Genomic DNA, 27,081 nt, shown 5'->3' with positions numbered 1-27,081 from the left:
GCAAAGATGAAATAAAAAGTATTAGAAAAAAAATAATTCTTATCTAAAAATAACAGGACCTCTGTCTGTGAGTGTGTCTGTCTCTCTGTACTGAAGGAACTAGCTAATCGCTGCACTGAACCCTTACAGCAATGTAGTTCCTGGGTAGGTTTTTAACCATGTTGGGGAGGGTACCACCACCCTCCCAAGAGAAATCGCCAAAAATCCAAAAAAAAAACTAGCTCCGCCTAGTGGTTATTAAGATACTTATTGGGTAAACAGCTAATCTTAACATAGATTGAAAACATATCATTTTATGTGCCGCTAGAGGCCTCTAGAGGCATAGCAGCTAGTATAAGGGGATAAAAAAGACAATAATGTAGTCATATTTCAGAGTGAGATAAACAAAGCTTTTTAGAACAAGGTTAACTTGTTTAAAAGAACATCTGAACATTGAGAATAACCAGAGGGTAAAAAGTGATTAGTAGGAGTAAAAAATGGTCAGAGGGTTAGAAGACCATTTTTCACTCTAGTCTAATTTGTCCCCATCTGAATTGAATTAATCTAAATCTTGGCACTAAACTAAATCTAAACTAAGTAATCTATAGTGAGAAATAATGAAATATTGAGTTTAAATCCATTTAATGTTACTGGTGGCTAATGTTAAGTTTGGTTGCCCATTTGAATTTGGTTTTGATGGAATTTTTCTAGAGGTACATTAAGGTCTAAAGGAAGAACAAAAGGAACTAGAATGAACTTAACCAAAACCAACAATAACATTTTTAAAGATTTCAAAAATATTTTTATATATGGAATTAAAGTCAACATTTTTTCTTCTCATTACATTTGAACTCCAGTAAACCTTAGTAGAACTTGTTTTCAGGAGCAGCAGAATAATAACCTAATGGATAATGGCCTTAACAACACCATTTTTGACCTTTAAATGGTGTTATTAAGGCCATTATCCCCACTTATACAAGTTCTACTAATTAATTTTACTAGAGTTCAAATGAGCATTTGCCCTGTGCCGAAGGTTACAAGGATTCTTGCGGAATTCTTAAAGCCCCATCTAGCGGGTTAATCAGAGCCTCACCCTGCTGCCACCTAACGGGTAAAATAAGAACTACAAAGCTCGCCGCTCCAGCAGAGTTCAGACGCAATAGGTCAAGTTGAATTTGGCGGTGGAAAAGCTGTCATTTTGGCAAAAAGGTATTTTTTGTAACTAAATTAAACATTGCTCGGTTGATAAAAGAATTTGGGGTATAGTCCCTTTCGTAACATCGCACCTTATGGGGCGGTTCTTCGTATTTTTCACAGTAGCTTTTCTCCTATTTCTAGCCCCTGCGTGGGGCTCTAACCCTGCGGGGCCAATTACCTAACCATGTGGGGCAATGACCTAACCCAATATAACCTAACCTAAACTAAAATAACCTATAAAAAGCCATTTTAAAAATACGTCGAATCGTCCCTTATTGGGCGATGTTACGAAAGAGACTATTCCCAGAATTTGTTATTTTAAAGTTTGTCTAAGAAATTGATCTATTATTACTTGGATATTACTCCAGATTACCATGTACAACGTGAAACTTGTAGCTGGCCAAAATAATACCTTTCATCCCCTTTACCCTATCCCCTTCACTCTTGCTGGATTAAGTAACTGACCAACAAATGATGTCCATATTAGCAACCTAAATTGATAATTTTTTCCCTGTCATTACATCCACGTATATTTTAATCCACTGTCTAAGACAACAGAAAACTTTTTGAAAAAATGTTTGTTGAAATATTTCAATTTCGCTAATGATAGTCTTTTAGTAAACTTTGTTAAGAAATTAATTTAAAATACCTTTTTGTCAAAATGAGTGGAAAATTAATTTTCTAAAAAACTTTTTCACCGCTTGTAACTAATGATACTGTTTTACTTAGAATATTCTTTGCTCAAAGAAAAGTTTTTTAGTGTTTGTTTTGTGTAGTATTTTATTTTTATAATTCTACTGATTTTTTAAAGGTTTTAAGTTTTTAGTAAGAAATTAATAATTATGATTTTTCAACAAAAAAATGTTTTAAAGCTTGAGATACTTTATACTCCAAAACTTTTCAGAAATAGGTACCACTGAAGAAATCATTTTAAAAAAATTATCTTTAACACTTTAAAAATGGTGAATCTACTCTGCAAGTCATCCAATACTGATTGGTCGGTCTGTCATCCTGTAACGCTTAGGATATTTATTACATAATACAGCATACCCTTTTTTTTCTTCTGCTCATTCCCTTCTTTAACAATTAATTGCATTAGTATTTTTACTGTCTTAACCTACAAAACACACTCTAATTTTTAAATAATTTCATTGCACTTTTTAACTCATGTTACCGTTGCTCTGAAAGCCATGCTACTATCGGACGCAATCGCTTCATTCCATAAAAGAAACGAAGCTTTACAAAGTGTCTAAAAAGATCTGTCATGTGACGTCATAAAATGAGGAACGAGAGGAGAAGTGGGAAAGAAAATCCATTAAAAAAGAGATGAATAATCACTTATTTTTATGACGTCACATTGCTAATTCTTTGTGACACTTTGTAAAGCTTCCAAAATTTCGCAAAGAAAATTAACATTTTGTTTATACTGCAGGCTGTACCTGGGTATTGTGAGGTTTGTAATCTGACCGTTGGCTGTCAACTCACCCTGCAGACACATCTGGCTGGCAAGAACCACAAGAAAAAGTTGGTCCAGGTAGAGTAAAGATTGGTGGTTGCCCCAAAAGTGCCTAGTCACGTACAGAAACCTTTTATTTCGGAATAAGGAGGGGTTGGGTTAGAAGTTTGTTATTATTTTCAATCAAGAGGGGAGGGTCTTTGCTCGCTAAGCGTTTTTAAGGAAAAGCACCTAGAAATATCAACCAGTAGTAGAAGTACACAGCGTCATTCTAAAGACACGAAAATGTTTCCTACTGCTTTTGTCATGATTTTTACATTAAATATCGGTAATGCTTAAATTTTTTTTCAGTAGTTAAATACAAGGGTCATGATATTTAAAGGATTGGTTGTTTGACTGTCGTTAATAAAAGTGCTATAGAGTTGTTAGCTTAAATAAGCAAATTGGGGGATTTATAGACAAAGTAAATTGAGAAATATAGTAAAAAAAACCGGTTGATAGAAAGAAAGATGTTTGTGGGTGTATTGATTGATATAGAAGGAAAAGTCTAAATTCAATTTAATCTCCATGAATTATTTATTTGCTTAAAATATTCTAATGTTAAAAGGGGTATTTCCATGAACAGCATTTTAACTCGAAAACAATCATCTCAATATGTTTATCATTTCTATATTGAATTTTTTGATACTTTTGTTACCTAAATGATCGGCAATATTTAGTTCTTTGTATTAAAGCTTTGTTACTATAGAATCTAGTAACCCCCCCCCCCCCCCCTATGACTAAAATGCTAAAATACAGCACTCCCCCTTTTATTTTTATTTGGGTAATCTTAGAACCTAATCTTAAAGTAACATTTAAAGGTTTACTTTCCTTATATTTTAAAGTTGTTGTTGATTTTCCTTCATAGAATTATCCCTTTAAAATTTTAAATTGAGTGAAATCTTTTCAAGTGCCAAAACCAATTTCTCAATGATGAGACGTGTAATTAAATTTAATTGAAGTTGTCATGATGGAATATTTAGGTAGGTAATAAAGTTAAAAGAATAGAGGCGGCAAGAGGTAATCTGTATCGATAAAAGATACCTATAATGCAACCACATCGGATCAATGGATATAGAATACGTGGATATATATATTGACATGGGAAAATTTGTCGACAAATTAGCTTGCTAATATGGACCTCGTTTATTGGTCAGTTCGTTCATCCAGTAGCTGGAGATGGGTTGGTTATGTGGGGTGGATTGGGGGTGAAAATGTTCTGCAAAATAAGGGGGCATTGAAGAATAAGACAGATAGTCTAAAGTATACCAATGGATTTATTATTACTTGGATCTTACACCAGATTTTCATGTTCTCTAATAAAGTGAAACACGCATCGGGCTAAAATTAAATGATTCCCCCCTTCCATCCATTTTATCACATCCCCTACCCACCTACTGGATGAACAAATTGACCAATAAATGAGTTCCATGTTATACATCTATTATAATAAATTTATTATTAAGGTTGAAAAGTTAAAGAAAGAAGAGGAGAAGAAAGAGGCCGCGAGAAAAGTAATTTTTACATTTTGTGAACTAAGTAACTGGATGTTTGTCTGTACGTCCATTTAGATCTCTTAAACGGTAGGACCTAACGTTCCACAATTAAAAAAAAAATACTTTGCATTGCCCCTGTGCCACGCTTGCAGCTTGTGAAAGATATTTGTCCACGAGAATACTACACCTCCCCCCCCTCAAAAAAATAACCCTTATTTAACCTAATCCAAAATATGTTCTTATCAAAAACGTTTGTTTAAGGTTTAATAGCTTATTATAAACAAGGGGGAAAAGAAAGGAGTGTAAAATTAGAAAATATAGTACAAAATGTTTTTCTCTGCACAAAATGAAGGAGGGAAGGGACATTGTAAAGTACACTGGTACACAAAGTTTTATAACCATTTTATCTTATTCGTTGGCTCCCATCCTTTTTTAAGGACCTTTTTTAAAGGGGGGGGGGGGGGGCGAAAGTGACACTTTTTGAAACCAAAACTAAAATAAAGACAATGGACGATAAATTGATGTACTTTCGCAGAGATAACAAATTAAACCTTCTTTAGAACAAAATTGTTCAAAGGGGGGGGGGGGGCGAAAGTGACACTTTTTGAAACCAAAACTAAAAGCCAAAGGAACTCAACTAAAAAAAGAGTTACAGGTCTGAGATTTTGCATGGCAGTTGCTTTATAGGGGAACAATATGGAACTGTGAAGAAACGGCGGCGCAACCGCCGAAAACCGCCGTTTCCCGCCGAATTTTTTTTGCCTTTTCTCGGCGGTTTTCGGCGGTTGCGCCGCCGTTTCTTCACAGTTCCATATTGTTCCCCTATAAAGCAACTGCCATGCAAAATCTCAGACCTGTAACTCTTTTTTAGTTGAGTTCCTTTGACTTTTAGTTTTGGTTTCAAAAAGTGTCACTTTCGCCCCCCCCCCCTTTGAACAATTTTGTTCTAAAGAAGGTTTAATTTGTTATCTCTGCGAAAGTACATCAATTTATCGTCCATTGTCTTATCCCTTAATATCCCTGGGACGCACTGGAGAGTGCTAATTGACAATCAAGGAACAATTTTATTTGCCCTCTATAAACCAATTATTCAAGTGTTAACACATTTACTCAAAATATATTATATAGTATTGGATGTATTTTTGCTCATACGATATCAGAAATAGCTCATCCAATTCCGGGGAAGTTTATATTGAACCTTCCCAGAATATAATTTGCTTGATTCACGGTCAACTTAATAATAAGTTTGTCTTAGATGATTCAAATTTATGTAATTTTGCGAGAAAAAGCAAAAACAAAATTGGTGGGATATACAGTTTATCGGCGGCAGCGGTGGTTTTGCCGCCTTTTCTTCATAGTTTTATATTGTACCATATTAGAGCAACTGCTATACCAAATTTTAGAGTTCTACTCATATTTTAAACCTTTACGGAATATTGCGAAAAAAAATCACCCCCTTACTCATAGACGTCCAAGGGGGGGGGGGGGGTAAAATGGAGATTACCACCCCCCCCATTTAAAATTTACTCCTACCCTGGCATTTAGGAGGGGGTATTTACCCCCCCCCCCCCCCAAGCAAATATTACCCCCGGGGTGAAAATTTTAGGGGACGGGTAAAAAAAAATTTGCGACGCGCCATTTTACCCCCCCTTAAAACATTCCCCCCCCCCAAAAAAATAAAAAAGCTTGGACGCCCCTGCCCTTAGTATTCCTAGGTTTGGTTTGATTATATTCTAACTTATCTCCAATCACCATAGTTTCCGTCCCAGACTAGGTTATATATCAACAATATTTATATACAAACACCTTCAACAATTTTTTCCAAATTTTTTTTAGATAAAAAAATGATTTTTCGTAAAGACAGATGTTTTTAACTTTATAAAGATTTCCATAAACAATGATCACATTCTTTAAACTCTTTTTTCTCTACTTATTAATGAGGTTTATTTCTCATGGATAATGTCATTCTTGTTATAAATATATTAAAAATAAAAGTGTCGAGCTTCGTATTAAGATTTCCATAAACTATGTTCTACACATTCTCTTTAAAAATCTTTTCCCTTCTGCATTTGCTTGGCTGTACTTACAGCTTTTGTAAGTTTCGCTACTTATGGATATTGGCATCCTTGTTATTATATGTTAAATATAAATAGTTCTAACTTCGTATAAAAATTTACTATTTACTTCCTGAATCTGCTTATTATTACTTCTTTCGCTAAGTACTTATGGATGTTGTCAACCTTGTTTTATTATATTTAGAAATTATTGGAGAAAGAGAAGCTAAAAGTGGAGAATGCTGTAGCTGGCAAAACTATACAGGTAATTAAGATTTAATACTAGTGATGGCAATCCGTCGAATGTTTGGACTGGATTCGGATTCCGGATTGTTAAAGAATCCGTCAAAAAAAGTGGCGGATTCCTTGCGGATTCCGGAATCCGCTATTAAAAAACGGATTCGGATTCCAAAATTGGCCAAAAATTGGGCGGATTCCGGATCCGGATTGCCAACCCTATTTAATACATCTAAATACTACAAGGACAATAGGGTTGAGTTTTCTTTTACCTTAACTTTGTCTTTTTTCATTTGCCAGCGGCTGCGCCTCTAAGGACACTTAGGGTGGGCAGGCACAAAGGGGAGACAGACAGACAGACAAGATCCTGTTACTTTTAAAAAAACCGTGTCGGTTCAGCATAATCGTAATCGTAATTTTGTTTGTTTGGCATCAATACGTTTATGGGAAGTTTATTAGAACATCTTAAAGCTTTCATGAAAAGCACAAATTAAATAATTCTTCTTTTAAGGAATACTTGATTGATATTTATAGTTACGTGGATCTACACCAGATTATCATGTATTCTAATAACGTGAAACTTGTAGCTGGCTAAAATTGATCCACCCCCTTTACCCCATCTATTCCCCCTCCTACTGAATGAACGAATTGACCAATAAATTATGTCCATGTTAGCAACCTAAATTGACAAAAATCACCCTTAATAATATCCACGTATATTCTATATCCATTATTTTATTTGTGATGAGCAGAACATGAGATTCATAATTCAAGGTATCAATAATTGCCCTCTGCAGATCTCAAGGATTAAGGATATACAATAAACTTGCAGTTTCTTAAATATCAAAAATAGTTTTTATCTACTAAAGGGATAACTTTGTTGAGCATAATTGTGAGTGTACATTACTTTATCGTCCACTAGCAGGCTACGCCCCTAGATTTTTCATTTTTTGGGAGGGTTGGGGGTGTCCCACCCCCCAAGATAATAGTTATAAACTTTACCGGGACCTATGAGAAGCTACCCTGTTAAGGAGCACCCGATCGGTTCAGCGGTTAGCGAGATCCCATAGACATCCTGTTACTTTAGTATAAGGACTAGCGGCATGGCCCCTAGAGGCCTCTAGTGGCACTTTGAATGTTTTTTTATTTAAAATATCTAATTACAGAAATTGGTTTATGTTTCGTTCAAGTCTCTTTTTCGGGAAGGGTAAATTTTTTTCTAGGGGCGATTTCTCCTGATAGGGTGGTGGTACCCTCCCCCAAAATAGTTATAAACCTTCCCGGGACTTATGAGAAGATACCCTGTTAAGGAGCACCCGATCGGTTCAGCGGTTAGCGAGATCCTTTGGTACAGACACACAAACACACAGACATCCTGTTCCTTTAGTATAAGGACTAGCGGCATGGCCCATAGAGGCCTCTAGTGGCACTTTGAATGTTTTTTTATTTAAAATATCTAATTACAGAAATTGGTTTATGTTTCGTTCAAGTCTCTTTTTCGGGAAGGGAAATTTTTTCTAGGGGCGATTTCTCCTGATAGGGTGGTGGTACCCTCCCCCAAAATAGTTATAAACCTTCCCGGGACTTATGAGAAGCTACCCTGTTAAGGAGAATCCGATCGGTTTAGTGGTAAGCGAGATCCTTTGGTACAAACACACAGACAAACACACAAACACAAAGACATCCTGTTACTTTAGTATAAGGATTGTCTTCCCTTAAGATTAAAAAACTAGATGTAAAAAAATCTGCTTGTCCTTATCCTTTAAACGAGATTAAAGTTGCACTGACCAATCTTATTCTTTTCAAACTTAGATTGGGCCAATTCCCCCAGGGATCTGAAGGGATAAGACAATGGAGGATAAATATATGTACATCCCCCAATGATGATACCAAAAATTACCACATTATATAGATTACAATTAGCATACCTGCATTACTTGGGTTTTCGCCACCCAAGTGCCACCGAAGACTGGCCATTGATAAACGTGACACGCGATCATAAGCGTAGCAATAAACATTTTTCACCATAAATATTAGATTCTCAGATAGCAAAGTATTCACTTATTTATCATTTAAATCATAAAATAATACTTGTTATATCTTAATTTTACTTCATGGAAAATCTATAGTTCTAATATGTAAAATATTTTAAATCTTGTTCATTTTTCAAGCATGTATCTTCAGTTTAAAAGCGTATATCTTCATTTTTTAGCATGGATCTTCATTTTTTATACGTCAATCTTCATTTTTTTAGCGCCAATCTTCATTTTTTTAGCGCAAATCTTCATTTTAAAAGCATGGATCTTCATTTTTTAAGCAGGAATCTTCATTCTTAAGCGTCAATCTTCATTTTTTAAGCGTGTATCTTTATTTTTTAAGTGTCAATCTTCATTTTATTTGCGCTTATCTTCATTTCAAAAGCCTGGGTCTTCATTTTTTAAGCACGTATCTTCATTTTTTAAGTGTGTATCTCCAATTTTAAGCATGTATCTTCATTTTTTACGCGTCAATCTTCATTTTTTAAGTGTTAATCTTCATTTTTTTAGCATCAATCTTCATTTAATAGCGCCAATCTTCATTTTAAAAGCATGGATCTTCATTTTTTAAGCATGGATCTTCATTTTTTAAGCATGTATCTTCAATTTTTAAGCATGGATCTTCATTTTTTAAGCGTGGATCTTCATTTTTTAAGCGTGGATCTTCATTTTTAAAGCGGGAATCTTCATTTTTAAGTGTCAATCATCATTTTTTAAGCTTATTTCTTCATTTTCAACGTGTCAATCTTAATTTTTTAAGTGTCAATCTTCATTTTTTTAGCATCAATCTTCTTTTTTTTAGCTCCAATCTTCATTTTGAAATCTTAAAATCTTATTTTTTATGCGTGGATCTTAATTTTTTAAGCATGTATCTTCATTTTTTAAGCGTGGATCTTCATGTTTTAAGCGCCAATCTTCATTCTTTAAGCGTCAATCTTCATTTTTTAGCATCAATCTTTATTTTGAAAGCATGTATCTTGATTTTTTAAGCATGTATCTTTATTTTTAAGCGTGGATCTTCATTTTTTAAGCGTGGATCTTCATTTTTTAAGCGTGGATCTTTAGTTTTTAAGCATCAATCTTCATTTTTTAAGCGTCAATCTTCATTTTTTAAGCGTCAATCTTCATTTTTTAGCGTGTATCTTGATTTTTTAAAGCATCAATCTTCATTTTAAAAGCTTGCAACTTCATTTTTTAAGCGTTGATCTTCATTTTTAGCGTGGATCATCATTTTTTAACCGTCAATCTACATTTTATAAGCATGGATCTTCGTTTTTAAAGCTTAAATCTTCATTCTTTTAGCGTGTATCTTCATTTTTAAAGCGTGTATCTTCATTTTCTAAGGGTTGATATTCATTTTTTAGGATGGATTTTCATTTTTTAAGCATAAATCTTCATTTTTTTTAGCTTGGATCAACATTTTTTAAGCTTCAATCTTCATTTTAAATGCATGAATCTTCATTTTTTTAATGCTAATCTTCATTTTTTAGGCATCAATCTTCATATTTTAAGCAGCAATCTTTATTTTTTAAGCATGTATCTTCATTTTTTTAAGCATGTATTTTCATTTTTTAAGCATTAATCTTCATTTTAAAAACTTGGATCTTCATTTTTAAAGCGTGGATCTACATTTTTAAAGCGCCAATCTTCATTTTTTAGCGTGGATCTTCATTTTAAAGCATGGATCTTTATTTTTAAAGCGTGGATCTTCATGTTTTAAGCGTGTATATTCATTTGAAAGGCATGTATCTTCATTTTTAAAGCATGGATCTTCATATTTTAAGCGTGGATTTTCTAAAGATATTAAAAAAATTTCTGACACAAATTGAGAATTTTACTGATTACAATTACAGATTTGCCATGAAGTAAAATTAATATATAAAAAGATTATTTATTAATTTAAATGATAATGCAAATGAATACATTTTTTATCTCTGAACATGATATTCAAGGTGTAAAAAGTTTATTGCAATATTATGATAGCCTGTCAGTTTAATCTTTGGCCACAACTTCAGAGGTTGTATTACAAGCTGTATCTTTTCTATTACAAGCTTTGTCTTTTCTCTTGAAAGTTGTGTCTTTTGTGAGGCCAGAATTCACAAAAGACAGAGCTTGTAAGAGAAAAGACACGACTTGCAATCACAAAAGATAGAGGTTGCATTACAAGCAGTGTCTTGTGTCTTACAAGCTCTGTCTTTTCTCTCTCAGCGCCTTGATACCCTGGTGAAGACTAGACGTCAATATCTCAACCCTTACTCCCGTAGTAGAGCGCCAAAGACAAGGAACCAGCACGAGCTTGAGTGTCAAACACTTTACAGTAGTCAAGAGCAAGAAAAGTGGTGGCGAGGGTTGACAAAACGGGTCCAGTTCAGGCCACAGATGAGCTACAGAAATTCTTTTAGTGTCTATGGATTCGTTTTGAGATTCTACTAGCAGTCACCATTTGAACCCATAGTTTTAAGTCACTCCAAAGACCGGCAACCTTAACCGGCAGAAGGAGTGACCCAATCTGAAACAGTTATTAATAAAAGATGCTCTAAATACTGTCAAGAATGTTCACACCAAGTTTGGTGTTGATATCTTAACCCTACCTCTGCTAGTAGTATGCCAAAGAGGGTATACCGGAGCGAGTATACGGTAGTCTACTTGACTAAGGAATGGTGTACGAAAGAGCAAAAAAAGTGTCTAGAATGTCTACACTAAGTTTGTTTTGATATCTCAACCCTAGCTCTGCTGGTAGACTGCCAAAGACATGGAACTGGAGTGAGTATATGGGTAAGTCAGTTTGACTACTGTGTAGCGTTTAACACTAGCGCTCATATTGATACCTCGACTTTGGGAGTCTACCAGGCAGCCTAGAGAAAACTTAGCTTAACCAAACTTGGTACAGGGCACCATTAGGTATCAGAGAGCACATCACATATCAGAGAGCACTTAGGGCGCCCTGAACCGTGGTACTCCAAAACTTGGACTCCGGTATCTCGACTTCAACCAATCACAGCTGAGATTGTATTAGTTTCCCCCTTTGTTTCCGCTATGATTTTTGTTTAACCCATTAGCGCCACTTTTATGGGCCGATCGAGCTGAAAATCTCAGGGAAGTTTTATAATGGTAAAAACGGAATTCCAACCCGTTTTGGCCTGGCCATAAATACCAACCAGGCATCATGACCCCTTTTGGGCGGTTTCCCCGGGCATTAAAACCCGGTTTTGTAGTAAAAACCTGGTTTTTTCGACCAAAAATCGAAAAATATAATTTTTGAACGCCCAAAGTGAGATGAACACTTTTTAGAACTTTGATACAATCCGTAATTGAAAACTACACAACCTCATGTAATCTATAGAGCTAAAAGTAATATGCAAAGCGATTTATTTCAAATTTAGTGTTTTGGCTATAGGTACCACCCTTTTCGGTTAAAAAAACCTGGTTTAAAAGACACACACTACAAAAAAAAACATATAAAATTTGGGTGTTACATATCAGAGCTTGATCTTTAAATCATTTTAGTGGCGATTCAGATCGGGGCGCACCAAAATTTCAGCCAATCACAGCGCTGCATTTTGAAAATGCAGCGCTGTGATTGGATGAAAGTTTAGCGCGCCCCGATCCAAATCACCCCTAAATTGATTTAAAGATCAAGCTCAGAAAACGAGCATAAAACTATTGGGTGACACATATAGAGATTACTAGGGTTATTAGGGTGGCTCAAACCCTTACTAATGACGTAAACTGTTACTTTTATTGGTTGAAAGTTAAAACCGGGTAATAAAAATCAGTAATTAAAACTGTCGGGTATTTATGGCCAAGCCAAACCGGGTCATAATAGGGTGTAAAAAAACGATAAAAAATCATATAAAAAATGATAGTTTGAATAAAACGAATTCACAAATAGATGTACTTGTCAATAAACATTAGATATCATGGAAAAAATCAGCGACTTTACTATAAAAACAAAAAAGTTTATGATGTTCAAATTTTGTTGAGCTATAACAGCAAACGGAAGTAAGCTAAACTGCCTGCTCCAGGGGGAAATGAAAGCCAGAGTAGTAGAGGGGGGATTCATACTGAGAATGATGCAATTATGAAGCCGGAAACAGTTTTTTTTTCCATTTTTCGGAACCAGGTTTTAATGCCTGGTTCGGTACTAATGGGTTAAAAATGCAATTTAAATCAAATTTTTTTCATAGATTTTGACTATGAAATGTGGTGTTTTTTTGTAAAAATGTAATCAGTTACCAGCAATCTAAGTTTCTGACAAAGATAAGGTTATTAAAGGGAGTGTGAACGTAAAAATTTCTCATCTGATTATCAAATCTTAACATTTTCTAAGCACATTTCACTACACTGATCAACCAAAAACGTCCTATTAACAAAAATATCCAGGAATAATGCTTTGATTTTATGATAGTTTGGGAGGGAAAAAGGTAAAAACAGGGAAAATCTGAACATTTTTATTTCTTATAATGTTTGAAGGGATATTTAACGTGTCATATATAGTTGAAACAATTTACTTACTGTTAAGGATTTATTTTATGCTATAAAATTGCCAATTAGTTTTTTTTATAATGTAGTAATTAGGTAATAAAGACCTATTTTAAATTCGTATTATTGACAAAAAAATACCTCACTGTCTACAAAGGGTTTAATCTCATAGGTTATTTAAAATAATAATATCCTTTTTTGTTGTGTTGGACAATAAATAACCCACTTTGGAGAATTAGTTTACACTTTTATCAGACTGTTCATAAAGAAATATTGCGTCTTTATTTTTTACAAATTTGTAATTAAAGGTGGGCGAGAGATGGGCCATCTTAAGTTAATTAGATAATAATAAAAAACCTGTTTCTGGCTTTGTTATTGTATTTGGTTTTTAATAAAAAAATATTGCTTATTTTATCAATTTCTAAGTAACTATACATTGTTTTAAAGCAAGGATTATGTTAAAAGTCAGCTTAACCGTTAGGAAAAATCTAGAACTATGTGAAAAAGTTTAATTTTAGCTATAATGGGAGAAAAAAGCAATTTAATGCACATTTTATATAATACGGAAAATTTCTTCCTTTCCCTGTACCTTATAAAAATCGTCGGAAAAAGCCGTTTTTTAAGCAAACAAAAGCGCGTTTTGCTCAATCTGTGAGATATTATGAATGAGATGATGTTAAGATTTGATATTAAGATGAGAAAAATTTACGTTCACAGTCCCTTTAAGGGGGGGGGTTTTAATGCAACCATCTCGTAATCAATGTATAAATGGCACTTAGAATTCGAATTTTTATCTGAAATTTTATATGAATAATCCTTGGTAGGTCTATTTTCCCTAAATCGAACAAAAAGTTGGAAAAGTAGCGGCTAACGGCTTGCGTCTCAGCTGTGTAGCGATTTTTTGGGTATTTTCAAGAGAAATCCATCAAGAAACCTCTCTCCATGTAATGTTCTTTTCCACTCCAAAACGTTTTCAAACGGTTCTAGCCGGTAGTTGCTGGTACTAGAAATCTAATAAATGTTTTTTTTTGTATCATTTCACATGATTTAAAGCAAAAATATGATTCAAAAAGTTGATTGCTACGTAATTTATGACAGATTTGCCCTAAAAATAGCCAAAAACCGGCTAAATGGCTGAGCCGTTAGCCATTACTTTTTTAACTTTTTGTTCGATTTAGGGAAAATAGACCTACCAAGGATTACTCATGCATAATTTCAGATCAAATTTGAATTCTAAGTGCCATTTATACATTGATTACGAGATGGTTGCATTAAAAACCCCCCCTTTGTGTCTAGGCAATGTAATTTAATATTGTTTTTTTCTTTTATGAGCATTGGAAATCTTTCAAAAATTTCATTGTACATAAAATGCTATTTTGAAATGCCTAGAACTTTTTTGTTATTTAAGCTGAAGGCTTTAAATTTGGGGTATTTGGTCTGTTTATGGCAGTCTTTCAGCAGTCTTTCAGCAGTTAAAGCATGGTATTTCTTGCAGGCGTCCTTTAAACTCCTTTCTAGCTTGACGAAGAGTTGAGTTATGACGATTCTACAATATGCAACCCATCTCAGCAGGACGGGAGTAGTAACTGCAGATCCAGAAAACAAGTGCTCAACATGGTTCCTCGTCTTTGGCAAGTCACCATGTGAAGGGATGTCATTTTGGGCGGGCGGTTTTAGGCTGCCCTATATAAGGTCCTTTTGGGCAGTTTTAGGCATCCCCCTTTTGGGGGAGGAGAAAAAGGGGAGGGGGTGAAAAAAAGAGCGGGGGGCGGGCCTATTTTTTGGGTGATATTCACTATTATATAAATTAGTTAACTTTTTTGTATCTAGAGAAGGATTTCACAAACTGCTGAACTGATATGGTTTTTTTTTCAGTGAAGGATCTTGCTAACCGCCAAACCGATATGGTTCTCCTTTACAGTTGAGCTTTTATAGGTTCTGAGATGGTTTTAGGCTATTTTATTTAAAATAATAAGTTTTGGTATGATTTAAGGCTATTTTGCTGCCTACTCATAATATTAAAGAAAAGTTTCGAGGAGTAAAACTTAATATAAAATATAAATACTTGTCCAGGAGGTTCTGTAATGTCTTGTTAATTTAAGGTTTAGCATATATTTTCTGAGTATGGTCCTTTTGGGCAGATATAGGCACCCCCCGTTTTGGGGGGTGAAAAAAGGGGAGTGGGCAAAAAAGAGGGGAGTGGGCAAAAAAGAGGGGGATGGGGCGGGCGTATTTTATAGATTAGTAAGCTTTTTTTGTATCTAAAAAAGGATTCTGCTAACCATTGAACCGATATGGTTCTCCTTTCTAGTGGAGCTTTTATAGGTCCTTAGATGGTTTTAGGCTATTTATAAACATTTGCCCAAAAAGGGTGCCCAAAACCACTTTTGGGCGCCCAAAACCCTTTTGGGCAATTGGACTGCCTAATATCAAATAAAGTGCCCAATATGACAACCCTGACCATATGGGCTACAGTTGAGCTAGAGTGGAGGTTAAGGTGTCTACGGAGAGCTCTTCGCATGTTGAAGAGATAAATCGACACATATGGTAGTCTAAAGTCACTCTAGAGGGTACTTAGGGCGTCCTGAAGACACTGGTAGTCAATCTGAAGGGTGCTGCCAGCCTAGTGCTAAATCCAAGTCTTGACTTTGGCAAGCCACAAGTCAGACTACAGTTGAGATACAGACCTCTAGTCTTTTGTATAGTGTCTGTTAGGCATCTGACTATCATCTCCTAGCTTGGTAAAGTCATATCTCAAATCAAAAAAAAATTGAACAGGCCAAAGGCATTAAATTTTAGTTTTGGGTCCATTGAGATGATTTATGATGATTTTTATAACGAAATAATTTTTGATGAAAATCAATGATTTTTTCATTTTTTCTTGCCAAAAATGGCCATTATGGAGGGTTTTTGTAAATGTGCTGTAAAACGTTTTAAAGTTGAGATAATGACTTCAAATTTGATACAGATACTCTTGGACATTTGTCTGAGCACCTCCTAGCTCAGACACAGCTCAGCTTGGGAAGTCTCTAGTCCAACTTTCAAGGGGAGGGTGCCCCCCCCCCCTTAAAGTCGGAGACTAAAAATCTCAAAATCTGGGTTTTGGGTCAAAATTTTGACATCGCAATTTTTTTTTATCTAATATGAACCAGCATAGTTCCCTGACACCAAAAACACTTGAGAAGTGGTTTTGGTTGCCTAGAACTGATTTTATGGGCAAAAATATTCATAAAAGAACTCAAATTTCGAAAATTTCTCGGTTCTCGTCTTGGGGGTCACTAACCCCCCAAAGGAGTCAAAAATTGTCCAAAAGGCTTTTATAAAAGTTGTTTAGCTTGCCATGCTGAGCATTTAGAGTACTTAGAAGTTACCATTTGAACCTATAGTCTAATGTCACTCTAAACTGCCCTTAGGGTACCCTGAAAATGGTAGGCTGACACCAGTATTTCCAAGATTTCAGCTTAGAGTCCTCGGTTTGACTACAGTTGTCTGAGAGGGCACTTAACTTCGACGTGATATGATCTATGATGCCTTGAGATACCACATACAAAGTTAGGATATGCTGAGTCTACTATAGGCAGCCTAGTAGACTCCAAAAGACGAGGTACTGGAGCAAGCATACTAGTAGTCACATTGACTACGAAATGGTGTTCAATAGTGTTCAAGTGGCTAGGGTTGACAAAACGGGTCTAGCTCAGGCTACAGATGACATACAGAGATCGTTTTGGTGTCTACGGAGAGCTTATAGAATTCTACTAGCACACAAGAATGTCCACACCAAGTTTGGTGTTGATATCTCAACCCTACCTCTGCTAGTAGAGCTTAAGGACGAGGTACTGGACCAAGTACGGTATAGTTGTTGTGTATACATGGGAAAAGGTAGGGAGCGAAAAAAGTGCTACCAAGGGTTGACAAAACAGGTCTAGCTCAGGCCACAGATGAGATACAGAAATTCTTTTGGTGTCTATGAATTCGTTATGAGATTCTACTAGTAGTTACCATTTGAACATATAGTCTAAAGTCACTCTTAGTACTCGTATGGGTGCCCCAAAGTCAGGCAACCTTAACTGGTAGAAGCAGTGGACCCAGCTTAAACTTGCTTTAATAAAAGATGCTCTAAATGCCGTAAAGAATTATCTCAACCCTACCTCGCTGGTAGAGCACCGAAGACGAGGAATCTGAGCGAGTACTGTATAGGGGTTGCGTATATGGGGGATAGGGTTGGGAGTGAGAAAAGCGCTACCGAGGGTTGACAAAACAGGTCGAGCTCAGGCCACAGATGAGATACAGAAATTATTTTGATGTCTATGGATACCATTTAAACCCATAGTCTAAAGTCACTCTAAGTACTCATACGAGTGCCCCAAAGTCAGGCAACCTTAACCGGTAGAAGGAGTGGATAAAAGATGCTCTAAATGCCATCAAGAATGATCACACAAAGTTATATCTCAACCCTAGCTCCGCTAGTAGTCTGCCAAAGACGAGATACCAGAGCGAGTATACAGGTAGTCTGACTTACAGTCAGATTGACTACTGTATAGCATTTGACACTAGCACTAGTGCTGGTACCTTGTCTTTGGTGCTCTTCTATGGGAGTAAGGGTTGAGATATCAATGTCTAGTCTTTGCCAGGGTGTCAGTCAGGCATCTGGTAGTACTCTCCTTGCTTGGGGTGCCGGTATTTAAACTATCAAGACACAGAGAGAAAAGACAGAGCTTGTAAGACAAAAGACAGAGGTTGTATTATAAGCTGTGTCTTTTCTCTTGCAAGTTTTGTTTTTCTAATACAAGCTCTGTCTTTAGTGGATTCTGGCCTCACAAAAGACACGACTTGTGAGAGAAAAGACAGAGGTTGTATTACTAGCTGTGTCTTTTCTCTTGCAAGTTTTGTCTTTTCTATTACAAGCTCTGTCTTTTGTGGATTCTGGCCTCACATGACTTGCAAGAGAAAAGGCTTGTTATAGAAAAGACACAGCTTGTAAGAGAAAAGACAGAACTTGCAAAAACAGGTTCATTTGTGGTCCTGTCATTTTTTACAATCTCTGTCTTTTCTCTTGCAAGTTGTGTATTTTGAGAGGCCAAAATCCTCAAAAGAAAGACCTTGTAATAGAAAAGACACGAAAAGATTGTATTACAAGCTGTGGCTTTTCTCTTGCAAGTTTTGTCTTTTCTATTACAAGCTCCGTCTATTGTGGATTCTGGCCTCACAAAAGACATGAACCTGTTTTTGCAAGTTCTGTCTTTTCTATTACAAGCTCTGTCTTGTACTGACATTGAAAAGACACAGCTTGTATGTGAAAAGACAGAACTTGCAAAAACAGGTCCTGTCTTTTCTTACAAGCTGTGTCTTTTATCTTGCAAGTTTTGTCTTTTGAGAAGCCAAAATCTACAAAAGACAGAGCTTGTAAGAGAAAATGACACAACTTGCACTCACTAAAGACAGAGGTTGTATTACAAGCTGTGTCTTTCTTTTGAAAGTTTTGTCTTTTGAGAGGCCAAAATCCGCATAAGACTGAGCTTGTAAGAGAAAAGACAACTTGCAATCACAAAAGACAGAGGTTGTATTACAAGCTCTTGCAAGTTTTGTCTTTATTATTACAAGGTCTGTCTTTTGTGAATTTTGGCCTTTTAAAAGACAAAACTTGCAAAGAAAAGACACAGCTTGTAAGAGAAAAGACAGAACTTGTAAAAACAGGTTCATTTGCAGTCCTGTCTTTTCTTACAAGCTCTGTCTTTTCTCTTGCAAGTTGTGTCTTTTGTAAGGCCAGAATCCACAAAAGACAGAGCTTGTAAGAGAAAAGACACAGCTTGTAAAAGACACTACTTGCAAAAGACAGAGCTTCCTAGGGGTAGTGGAACTACACCCCCATTATACAATCATAAACAGGGTTATTTAAGTTGAGTGTTGAGTTGTAATCAAATAATCTTATTAAGTTATTTTTCTTAATGATAACCCATTGTATAATAATGAAATGGTCCATGATTAAGAACAGCTTGACTTAATAAGAGCATTTGAATACAACATCTACCTATGACCTTTTTTTTATACGCGAAAAAAATTACCCTTATATACGCGGAAAAAAAATGAAGATCAAGGTCTTCATGAAGATCTTATTATTTTGGTGCCACTGAAGATTTTGAAAAGTAATGCAGGTATGACAATTAGTGGTTGAAACGTTTGGACCCTCAACTAAATGAACCAACCAACCAATCATGATTCAAGGATGTTAAGCAAACGGACAAGAAAATGTTATTATACGACTTTGGGGACTAGTGTAATAAAACAACAGCCCAATGTTCTCTCCCTCCCGTAATTCCCCGCAGAACACAATAGTGCACAGTATAATTCAGGGATTAAGGGTTACATCAAAATATGGGTGCATTTTTGGGTTGGGCCGGATATCCGGTCTGGCCGGTTATCTGGCCGGATATCCGGTCATTTTCACTATCCGGCCGGTACCGGATATTAAAACTATCCGGTTAAATGATATCCGGCTGATTTTTTACGTTTAATTATCCGTTTATCCGGCTGAATATCCGGTAAATTGCCGGATATCGAACGTTGGCCAGATATCCGGCCGGAACCGGATATCCGGCATTAAAAATCATCCGGATATCCGAGATCCTGTATCCGGCCAAAACCCTACATTTACACAAAGTACCGGTTGAACACAGACATCCCCCCCCCCCCCTCCCCGACATACTTAAACCCAACAGGAGGCCCTCAAACAAACAAACCTTACTCTACAAAGTGTTAATGTTCGTTTATCCTATCGTCTGATTTTAGAGGTTCGCTTTTGTTGTCACGTTTTCATACATAAAAAGCTTGAATTTATTAAATAAATTGAAAAAAAACATTTATATATGTCTTCAACCCTGATGACAAATACCTATCACTAACTTTAAGCATTAATATTAGCTTCTAAAATACTTTCACTAAGGCATTCTATTTATTGTTAGTTTTCCTATACATGTTCAGATTGATAATTTATCTTTGTAAGCTAAATATTTAACGTTCTAAGATAACTTGAAAAGATTTTCCAAAAATAAAATAGCTACCCCTATGTTAAAGCTTTAGGATGTCAGTTTGTCTTTGTGTTTGTACAGAAGGATCTCGCTAACAGTATTACCTTAGTATTATACTTTTATTTTCCCTTTAAAGTAATATGCCTTACATATGGACACACATTTTCTTGTTTTTTTTTTATATCTGTACATTTGATTAATTTTGTTGAAGAGCTTTTTGTTATCCTCTCTCAATGTGTAAGTAATTTTGCTCAGTATTATCTAGGATAAAAATACAATTTCCAAGATTTACTTCAACTAGGATTTAAAAAAATAGAGTGATTTATCTCATATCGCATGTGGACCTAACACAAATGAATGTCTTTTGTTGGTGCTATTAGTAGGTTAGGTCAATTAAAGTTGAGTAGAGCCCCGAAGGAATAGTAACCGCATGGTTAGAGATCTTCTTAAAATTTGTAACATATTAAAAATCAAAGATTTTATAAGCCCTCAATTGCATGGTATAATTTTCAATATCTTTGAATATTTTGTATTAAACCCAGCAGTGTAAATTTTTCTCAAATCTATTCAATTATTACAACAAATATTTAATTCTATTTAAATCTTTATGTTTTTAAGAAGCGGGGTGGAATAAAAGAAGCCTGTAGGAAATATACCGTTCTAATGGCTAAACGACTGCAACAAGTAGAACCAATGTCTCAAATTTAAAACCTTCAGCTTCAATAACAAAAGCTATAGGCATCTCAAAATGACATTTTAGGGAGTTGAAAATCTTGAAAATTTACCAGCCCTCACATCATGAATTGTATATAAAATTACACCAGCTAGAAGTAAAATTTACAAGCTTATTTTGTTCTCATTAACATTATAAATTTCCATATGTTCAAGGAAGGTTCATAACTATTTTGGGAGAGGGGCCCTTCAAAGAGAAATCGCCCCTAGAAAAATAGTGACCCCCCTAAAATTTTTTACTTTTTCTTTGTAAATATAAAATTTAAAAAGAGGCTAGGGGTCGACTCCCTTTCTCCACTTCCAATGCACTTTGAGGCCTCTAGGGGCGTAACCGCTAGTAGTAAGTGATGCATAGATTATTGTTGTAATATAGAAACACTTGAAATCTTTTCCAAGTGGTATATCAGAATTCCACATTGTTTGGTTAACAGATTTGGAAGAAAGTGGGAAAATTTTCTAGGATAAAGCTTAGGAGAACAAGGACAAGGTTATTGCAAAGCAGGGAAGTATGGGATATCGGGCTGTTTAATATTTCCCAACGTTTTACAATAACCTTTTCTTATTTTGGCTTAACAACTTTGGGGACTTTAATTGAATTTGATTGTTTTATTAGGTTGATTGTGCAATCGTTTCAACCACTAATTGTAATATACAAAAAATAGTTATTTTGAGTATCATTAATTTACCGGCCATTATTTTATCCCTTTAGATCCATAATGAAACTGTTATCCTAAATGTTTGTTCAGTAGCTTTCCTCTGTACCTGTGGGAGGTGTGAAAAACAGAACCTGGAACTTCATCCCAGGATAAAGAAGATGACTTTTATCTTATATATTTGTTCAGGAGCTTCCCTCTGTACCTGTAGCTGGTGTGAAAACAGAACCAGGAACTTCTGCCCAGAAGACAGAAGACGACTTTTATCTTAATATTTTGTTCAGGAGCTACCCTCTGTACCTGTAGCTGGTGTGAAAACAGAACCAGGAACTTCAGTCCAGGAGAAAGAAGACGACTTTTATCTTATATATTTGTTCAGGAGCTGCCCTCTGTACCTGTAGCCGGTGTGAAAACAGAACCTGGAACTTCAGCTCAGGAGAAAGAAGACGACTTCTTGACCATGCAGTAAGTCATTTGTTAGGATAGGTTACATTGTGTTCAAGCGAATGGTTGGGAAGGGTGTTTATGTAGTTTATGACCACGTTATCTTACTTGTTGCTTTGTTCCAAACTATCAGTGTCCAAACTTTTCGACCTATAATTTTAATCTACAGAAGAGGTAATTTTATTTATCATGGAAATAAATATAATTTTTTAGTACAATGACTTATCCTTTTGAGATTTTTCTTGTCTAACTCTTTATTTTCATGTAGCGAAGCTACTATATAATTCTAAATGACCGTCTTGGAAGCTTTTGAGGAAAAGTTAATTTATAGGCTGCTAGTAAAGATCCTTCAATACACACAGTTTGTCTGAGAAAGTAAAATTTAAGTACCCTAAAAAATTTGTATTTGTTATTGCTGCGCTACTTAAATGGATATAGGATATAAAGGGATATATTCACAGGTGAAATATCTTGCTAATATGGACTTAATTTATCGGCCAGTTCGCTAATTCAGTAGGAGGGGAGGGAATTGGGTAAGGGAAGTTGTTTTGGCAAGCTGCTAGCATTACTTATCAGAGTACATAAAAATGTGGAGCTTCATCCAAGTAATAATATATCTATTGCTACTTACAGACATTGTGATTTTGAGTAGAACCTATCACCGTCACGTTAAATATCACACACACACACACACACACCACTTCAATTTATACTTCAACAGAACTCATACGAAATTTTCATGGACATGAAGGGATAAGTCAATTGATATGCATCCCCGATTATTAATAACAAAATTAAACCCTTTTGTAGATTAAAGGAGGATGTGCTTAAGGACCATTTGGGCAGGGGGGGGGGGTTTACTCGAGAACCCTTAGAGCTAGAGGGAGCTAATTTTGGATTTAAGCTTCTATGGGGCCAAAGTTACTTTTAAAATTATCGTCGACCCCCCACCCCCCCCCAAAAATTTTTTTTTGGGGGGGGGGGGTAAAAAATTTTTTTATTGCATTTCTCGCCGAATTAGGCAATTTGGAATCATTTGAGACCATGTTATTTTTTTCAAAAATTTTTCGCCTTACAAGCAACCCTGCGGGGGGACTTAGTCATTTTTTTCAAATTCTCGGTTATGAAGGTATATCTTAAATACAGTATGCTACTCTCTTAGTTTTAAAGATAATTGGATGAAATCTTTTTGATTGTGTCACTTATTACCCCAAGTTTTGGTAATTTTTAAAAAAAAAACGGCGGCGGGACCGCCGCTCCCGCCGTCCGCCGCCGTTTTCCGTTTTGAAAAAAATAACATGGTTTACTCGAGAACCCTTAGAGCTAGAGGAAGCTAATTTTGGATTTAAGCTTCTATAGGGCCAAAGTTACTTTTAAAATTATCGTCGACCCCCCACCCCCCCCCAAAAATTTTTTTTTTTGGGGGGGGGGGGGCGGGTGGATTATACTATAGCATGTTTCTAAGAAACGACTTGAGATAAATGGAGCAAACCTTGGGATAACACTTTTGTAGGCCTATATTTGATTTTAAATTATCGCTGACCACCCACCCACCCCCAAACCCCTAATTAAGGGGGGGGGGGGGCGGGTGGATTATACTATAGGGTGTTTCTAAGAAACGACTTGAGATAAATGGAGCAAACCTTGCGATAACACTTTGGTAGGCCTATATTTGATTTTTGAATTATCCTGACCACCCACCCACCCCCAAACCCCTAATTAAGGGGGGGGGCGGGTGGATTATACTATAGGGTGTTTCTAAGAAATGACTTGAGATAAATGGAGCAAACCTTGGGATAACACTTTGGTAGGCCTATATTTGATTTTAGAATTATCGCTGACCACCCACCTACCCCCAAACCCCTAATTAAGGGGGGGGGGCCCGCCGCCGTCTTTTTTAAAAGATACCAATAGTTGGGGTAATTAGTGATCCAGCCCAAAAGATTTTATCCAATTATCTCTAAAACTAAGGGAGTAGCACCCAAAATAAAACACTTAGAATATTAGGTATTAGATAAGGGGGGGGGGGGGAAATGTTGTGACTCATCACACGACATACCAGCAATTTTATTTTGGGTGCTACTCCCTTAGTATTAGAGATAATTTGATGAAATCTTTTGGGATGGGTCACTAATTACTCCAACTATTGGTATCTTAAAAAAAAAAACGGCGGCGGGACCGCCGCTCCCGCCGTCCGCCGCCGTTTTCCGCAGCCACAAAAAAAATTTCTATTGCATTTCTCGCCGAATTAGGCAATTTGGAATCATTTGAGACCATGTTATTTTTTTCAAATTTTTTTTTTAAAGATACCAATAGTTGGGGTAATTAGTGACCCAGCCCAAAAGATTTCATCCAATTATCTCTAAAACTAAGGGAGTAGCACCCAAAATAAAATTGCTGGTTTGTCGTGTGACGAGTCAACACATTTCCCCCCCCCCCCCCTTATCTAATACCTAATATTCTAAGTGTTTTATTTTGGGTGCTACTCCTTTAGTTTTAGAGATAATTGGATAAAATGTTTTGGGCTGGATCAATAATTACCCCAACTATTGGTATTGCTTGCAAGGGTAAAAATTTTTGAAAAAAATAACATGGTCTCAAATGATTCCAAATTGCCTAATTCAGCGAGAAATGCAATAAAAAATTTTTTTGGTGGCGGCGGAAAACGGCGGCGGACGGCGGGAACGGCGGTCCCGTCGCCGTTTGTTTTTAAAAATACCAATAGTTGGGGTAATTATTGATCCAGCCCAAAAGATTTCATTTAATTATCTCTAAAACTAAGGGAGTAGCACCCAAAATAAAATATTTAGAATATTAGGTATTAGATAAGGGGGGGGGGGGAAATGTTGTGACTCATCACACGACATACCAGCAATTTTATTTTGGGTGCTTCTCCCTTAGTTTTAGAGATAATTGGATGAAATCTTTTGGGATGGGTCACTAATTACCCCAACTATTGGTATCTTTAAAAAAAAACGGCGGCGGGACCGCTGCTCCCGCCGTCCGCCGCCGTTTTCCGCCGCCACAAAAAAAACTTTTATTGCATTTCTCGCCGAATTAGGCAATTTGGAATCATTTGAGACCATGTTATTTTTTTCAAATTTTTTTTTAAAGATACCAATAGTTGGGGTAATTAGTGACCCATCCCAAAAGATTTCATCCAATTATCTCTAAAACTAAATGAGTAGCACCCAAAATAAAATTGCTGGTATGTCGTGTGAAGAGTCACCACATTTCCCCCCCCCCCCCTTATCTAATACCTAATATTCTAAGTGTTTTATTTTGGGTGCTACTCCTTTATTTTTAGAGATAATTGGATAAAATCTTTTGGGCTGGATCAATAATTACCCCAACTATTGGTATTGCTTGCAAGGGTAAAAATTTTTGAAAAAAATAACATGGTCTCAAATGATTCCAAATTGCCTAATTCAGCGAGAAATGCAATAAAAAATTTTTTTGGTGGCGGCGGAAAACGGCGGCGGGCGGCGGGAACGGCGGTCCCGTCGCCGTTTTTTTTAAAGATACCAGTAGTTGGGGTAATTAGTGACCCAGCCCAAAAGATTTCATTCAATTATCTCTAAAACTAAGGGAGTAGCACCCAAAATAAAACAATTAGAATATTAGGTATTAGATAAGGGGGGGGGGGGGAAATGTGTTGACTCTTCACACGACATACCAGCAATTTTATTTTGGGTGCTTCTCCCTTAGTTTTAGAGATAATTGGATGAAATCTTTTGGGATGGGTCACTAATTACCCCAACTATTGGTATCTTTAAAAAAAACGGCGGTGATACCGCCGCTCCCGCCGTCCTCTGCCGTTTTCCGCCGCCACCAAAACAAAATTTTTTATTGCATTTCTCGCCGAATTAGGCAATTTGGAATCATTTGAGACCATGTTATTTTTTTCAAAATTTTTTTTTAAAGATACCAATAGTTGGGGAAATTAGTGACCCATCCCAAAAGATTTCATCCAATTATCTCTAAAACTAAGGGAGTAGCACCCAAAATAAAATTGCTGGTATGTCATGTGAAGAGTCACCACATTTCCCCCCCCCCCCCTTATCTAATACCTAATATTCTAAATGTTTTATTTTGGGTGCTACTCCCTTAGTTTTAGAGATAATAATTGGATGAAATCTTTTGGGCTGGGTCACTAATTTCCCCAACTAATGGTATCTTTAAAAAAAAAATTTGAAAAAAAAAACATGGTCTCAAATGATTCCAATTTGCCTAATTCAGCGAGAAATGCAATAAAATTTTTTTTTTGGTGGCGGCGGAAAACGGCGGCGGGCGGCGGGAGCGGCGGTCCCGCCGCCGTCTTTTTTAAAAGATACCAATAGTTGGGGTAATTAGTGATCCAGCCCAAAAGATTTTATCCAATTATCTCTAAAACTAAGGGAGTAGCACCCAAAATAAAATATTTAGAATATTAGGTATTAGATAAGGGGGGGGGGAAATGTTGTGACTCATCACACGACATACCAGCAATTTTATTTTGGGTGCTACTCCCTTAGTATTAGAGATAATTTGATGAAATCTTTTGGGATGGGTCACTAATTACTCCAACTATTGGTATCTTTAAAAAAAACGGCGGCGGGACCGCCGCTCCCGCCGTCCGCCGCCGTTTTCCGCCGCCACAAAAAAAAATTTTTATTGCATTTCTCGCCGAATTAGGCAATTTGGAATCATTTGAGACCATGTTATTTTTTTCAATTTTTTTTTTAAAGATACCAATAGTTGGGTAATTAGTGACCCAGCCCAAAAGATTTCATCCAATTTTCTCTAAAACTAAGGGAGTAGCACCCAAAATAAAATTGCTGGTTTGTCGTGTGACGAGTCAACACATTTCCCCCCCCCCCCCCCCTTATCTAATACCTAATATTCTAAGTGTTTTATTTTGGGTGCTACTCCTTTAGTTTTAGAGATAATTGGATAAAATGTTTTGGGCTGGATCAATAATTACCCCAACTATTGGTATTGCTTGCAAGGGTAAAAATTTTTGAAAAAAATAACATGGTCTCAAATGATTCCAAATTGCCTAATTCAGCGAGAAATGCAATAAAAAAAATTTTTGGTGGCGGCGGAAAACGGCGGCGGACGGCGGGAACGGCGGTCCCGTCGCCGTTTGTTTTTAAAAATACCAATAGTTGGGGTAATTATTGATCCAGCCCAAAAGATTTCATTTAATTATCTCTAAAACTAAGGGAGTAGCACCCAAAATAAAATATTTAGAATATTAGGTATTAGATAA

At 36.1% G+C, this 27,081-nt stretch overlaps 1 protein-coding gene across 1 annotated transcript in view; it reads left to right on the top strand.

The window, feature by feature from the left end:
• Nucleotides 1-27,081, top strand: part of LOC145314668 (uncharacterized) — a 64,730-nt gene that overhangs the window by 15,461 nt on the left and 22,188 nt on the right. Inside the window, exons 5-8 of the mRNA XM_080154672.1 lie at nucleotides 2,609-2,710; nucleotides 4,138-4,185; nucleotides 6,427-6,486; nucleotides 21,766-21,851. Coding sequence (XP_080010798.1) covers nucleotides 2,609-2,710; nucleotides 4,138-4,185; nucleotides 6,427-6,486; nucleotides 21,766-21,851 — 296 coding nt within the window. The remainder of the gene's footprint in view (nucleotides 1-2,608; nucleotides 2,711-4,137; nucleotides 4,186-6,426; nucleotides 6,487-21,765; nucleotides 21,852-27,081) is intronic.

This window comes from Acartia tonsa, chromosome 3 (genome assembly GCF_053477335.1).
Source record: "Acartia tonsa isolate MP-2025a chromosome 3, ASM5347733v1, whole genome shotgun sequence".
Classification (NCBI taxonomy): Eukaryota; Metazoa; Arthropoda; class Copepoda; order Calanoida; family Acartiidae; genus Acartia; species Acartia tonsa.
The sequence above is the reverse complement of the archived record's forward strand: the minus strand, read 5'-3'. Positions and strand labels throughout refer to the sequence as shown.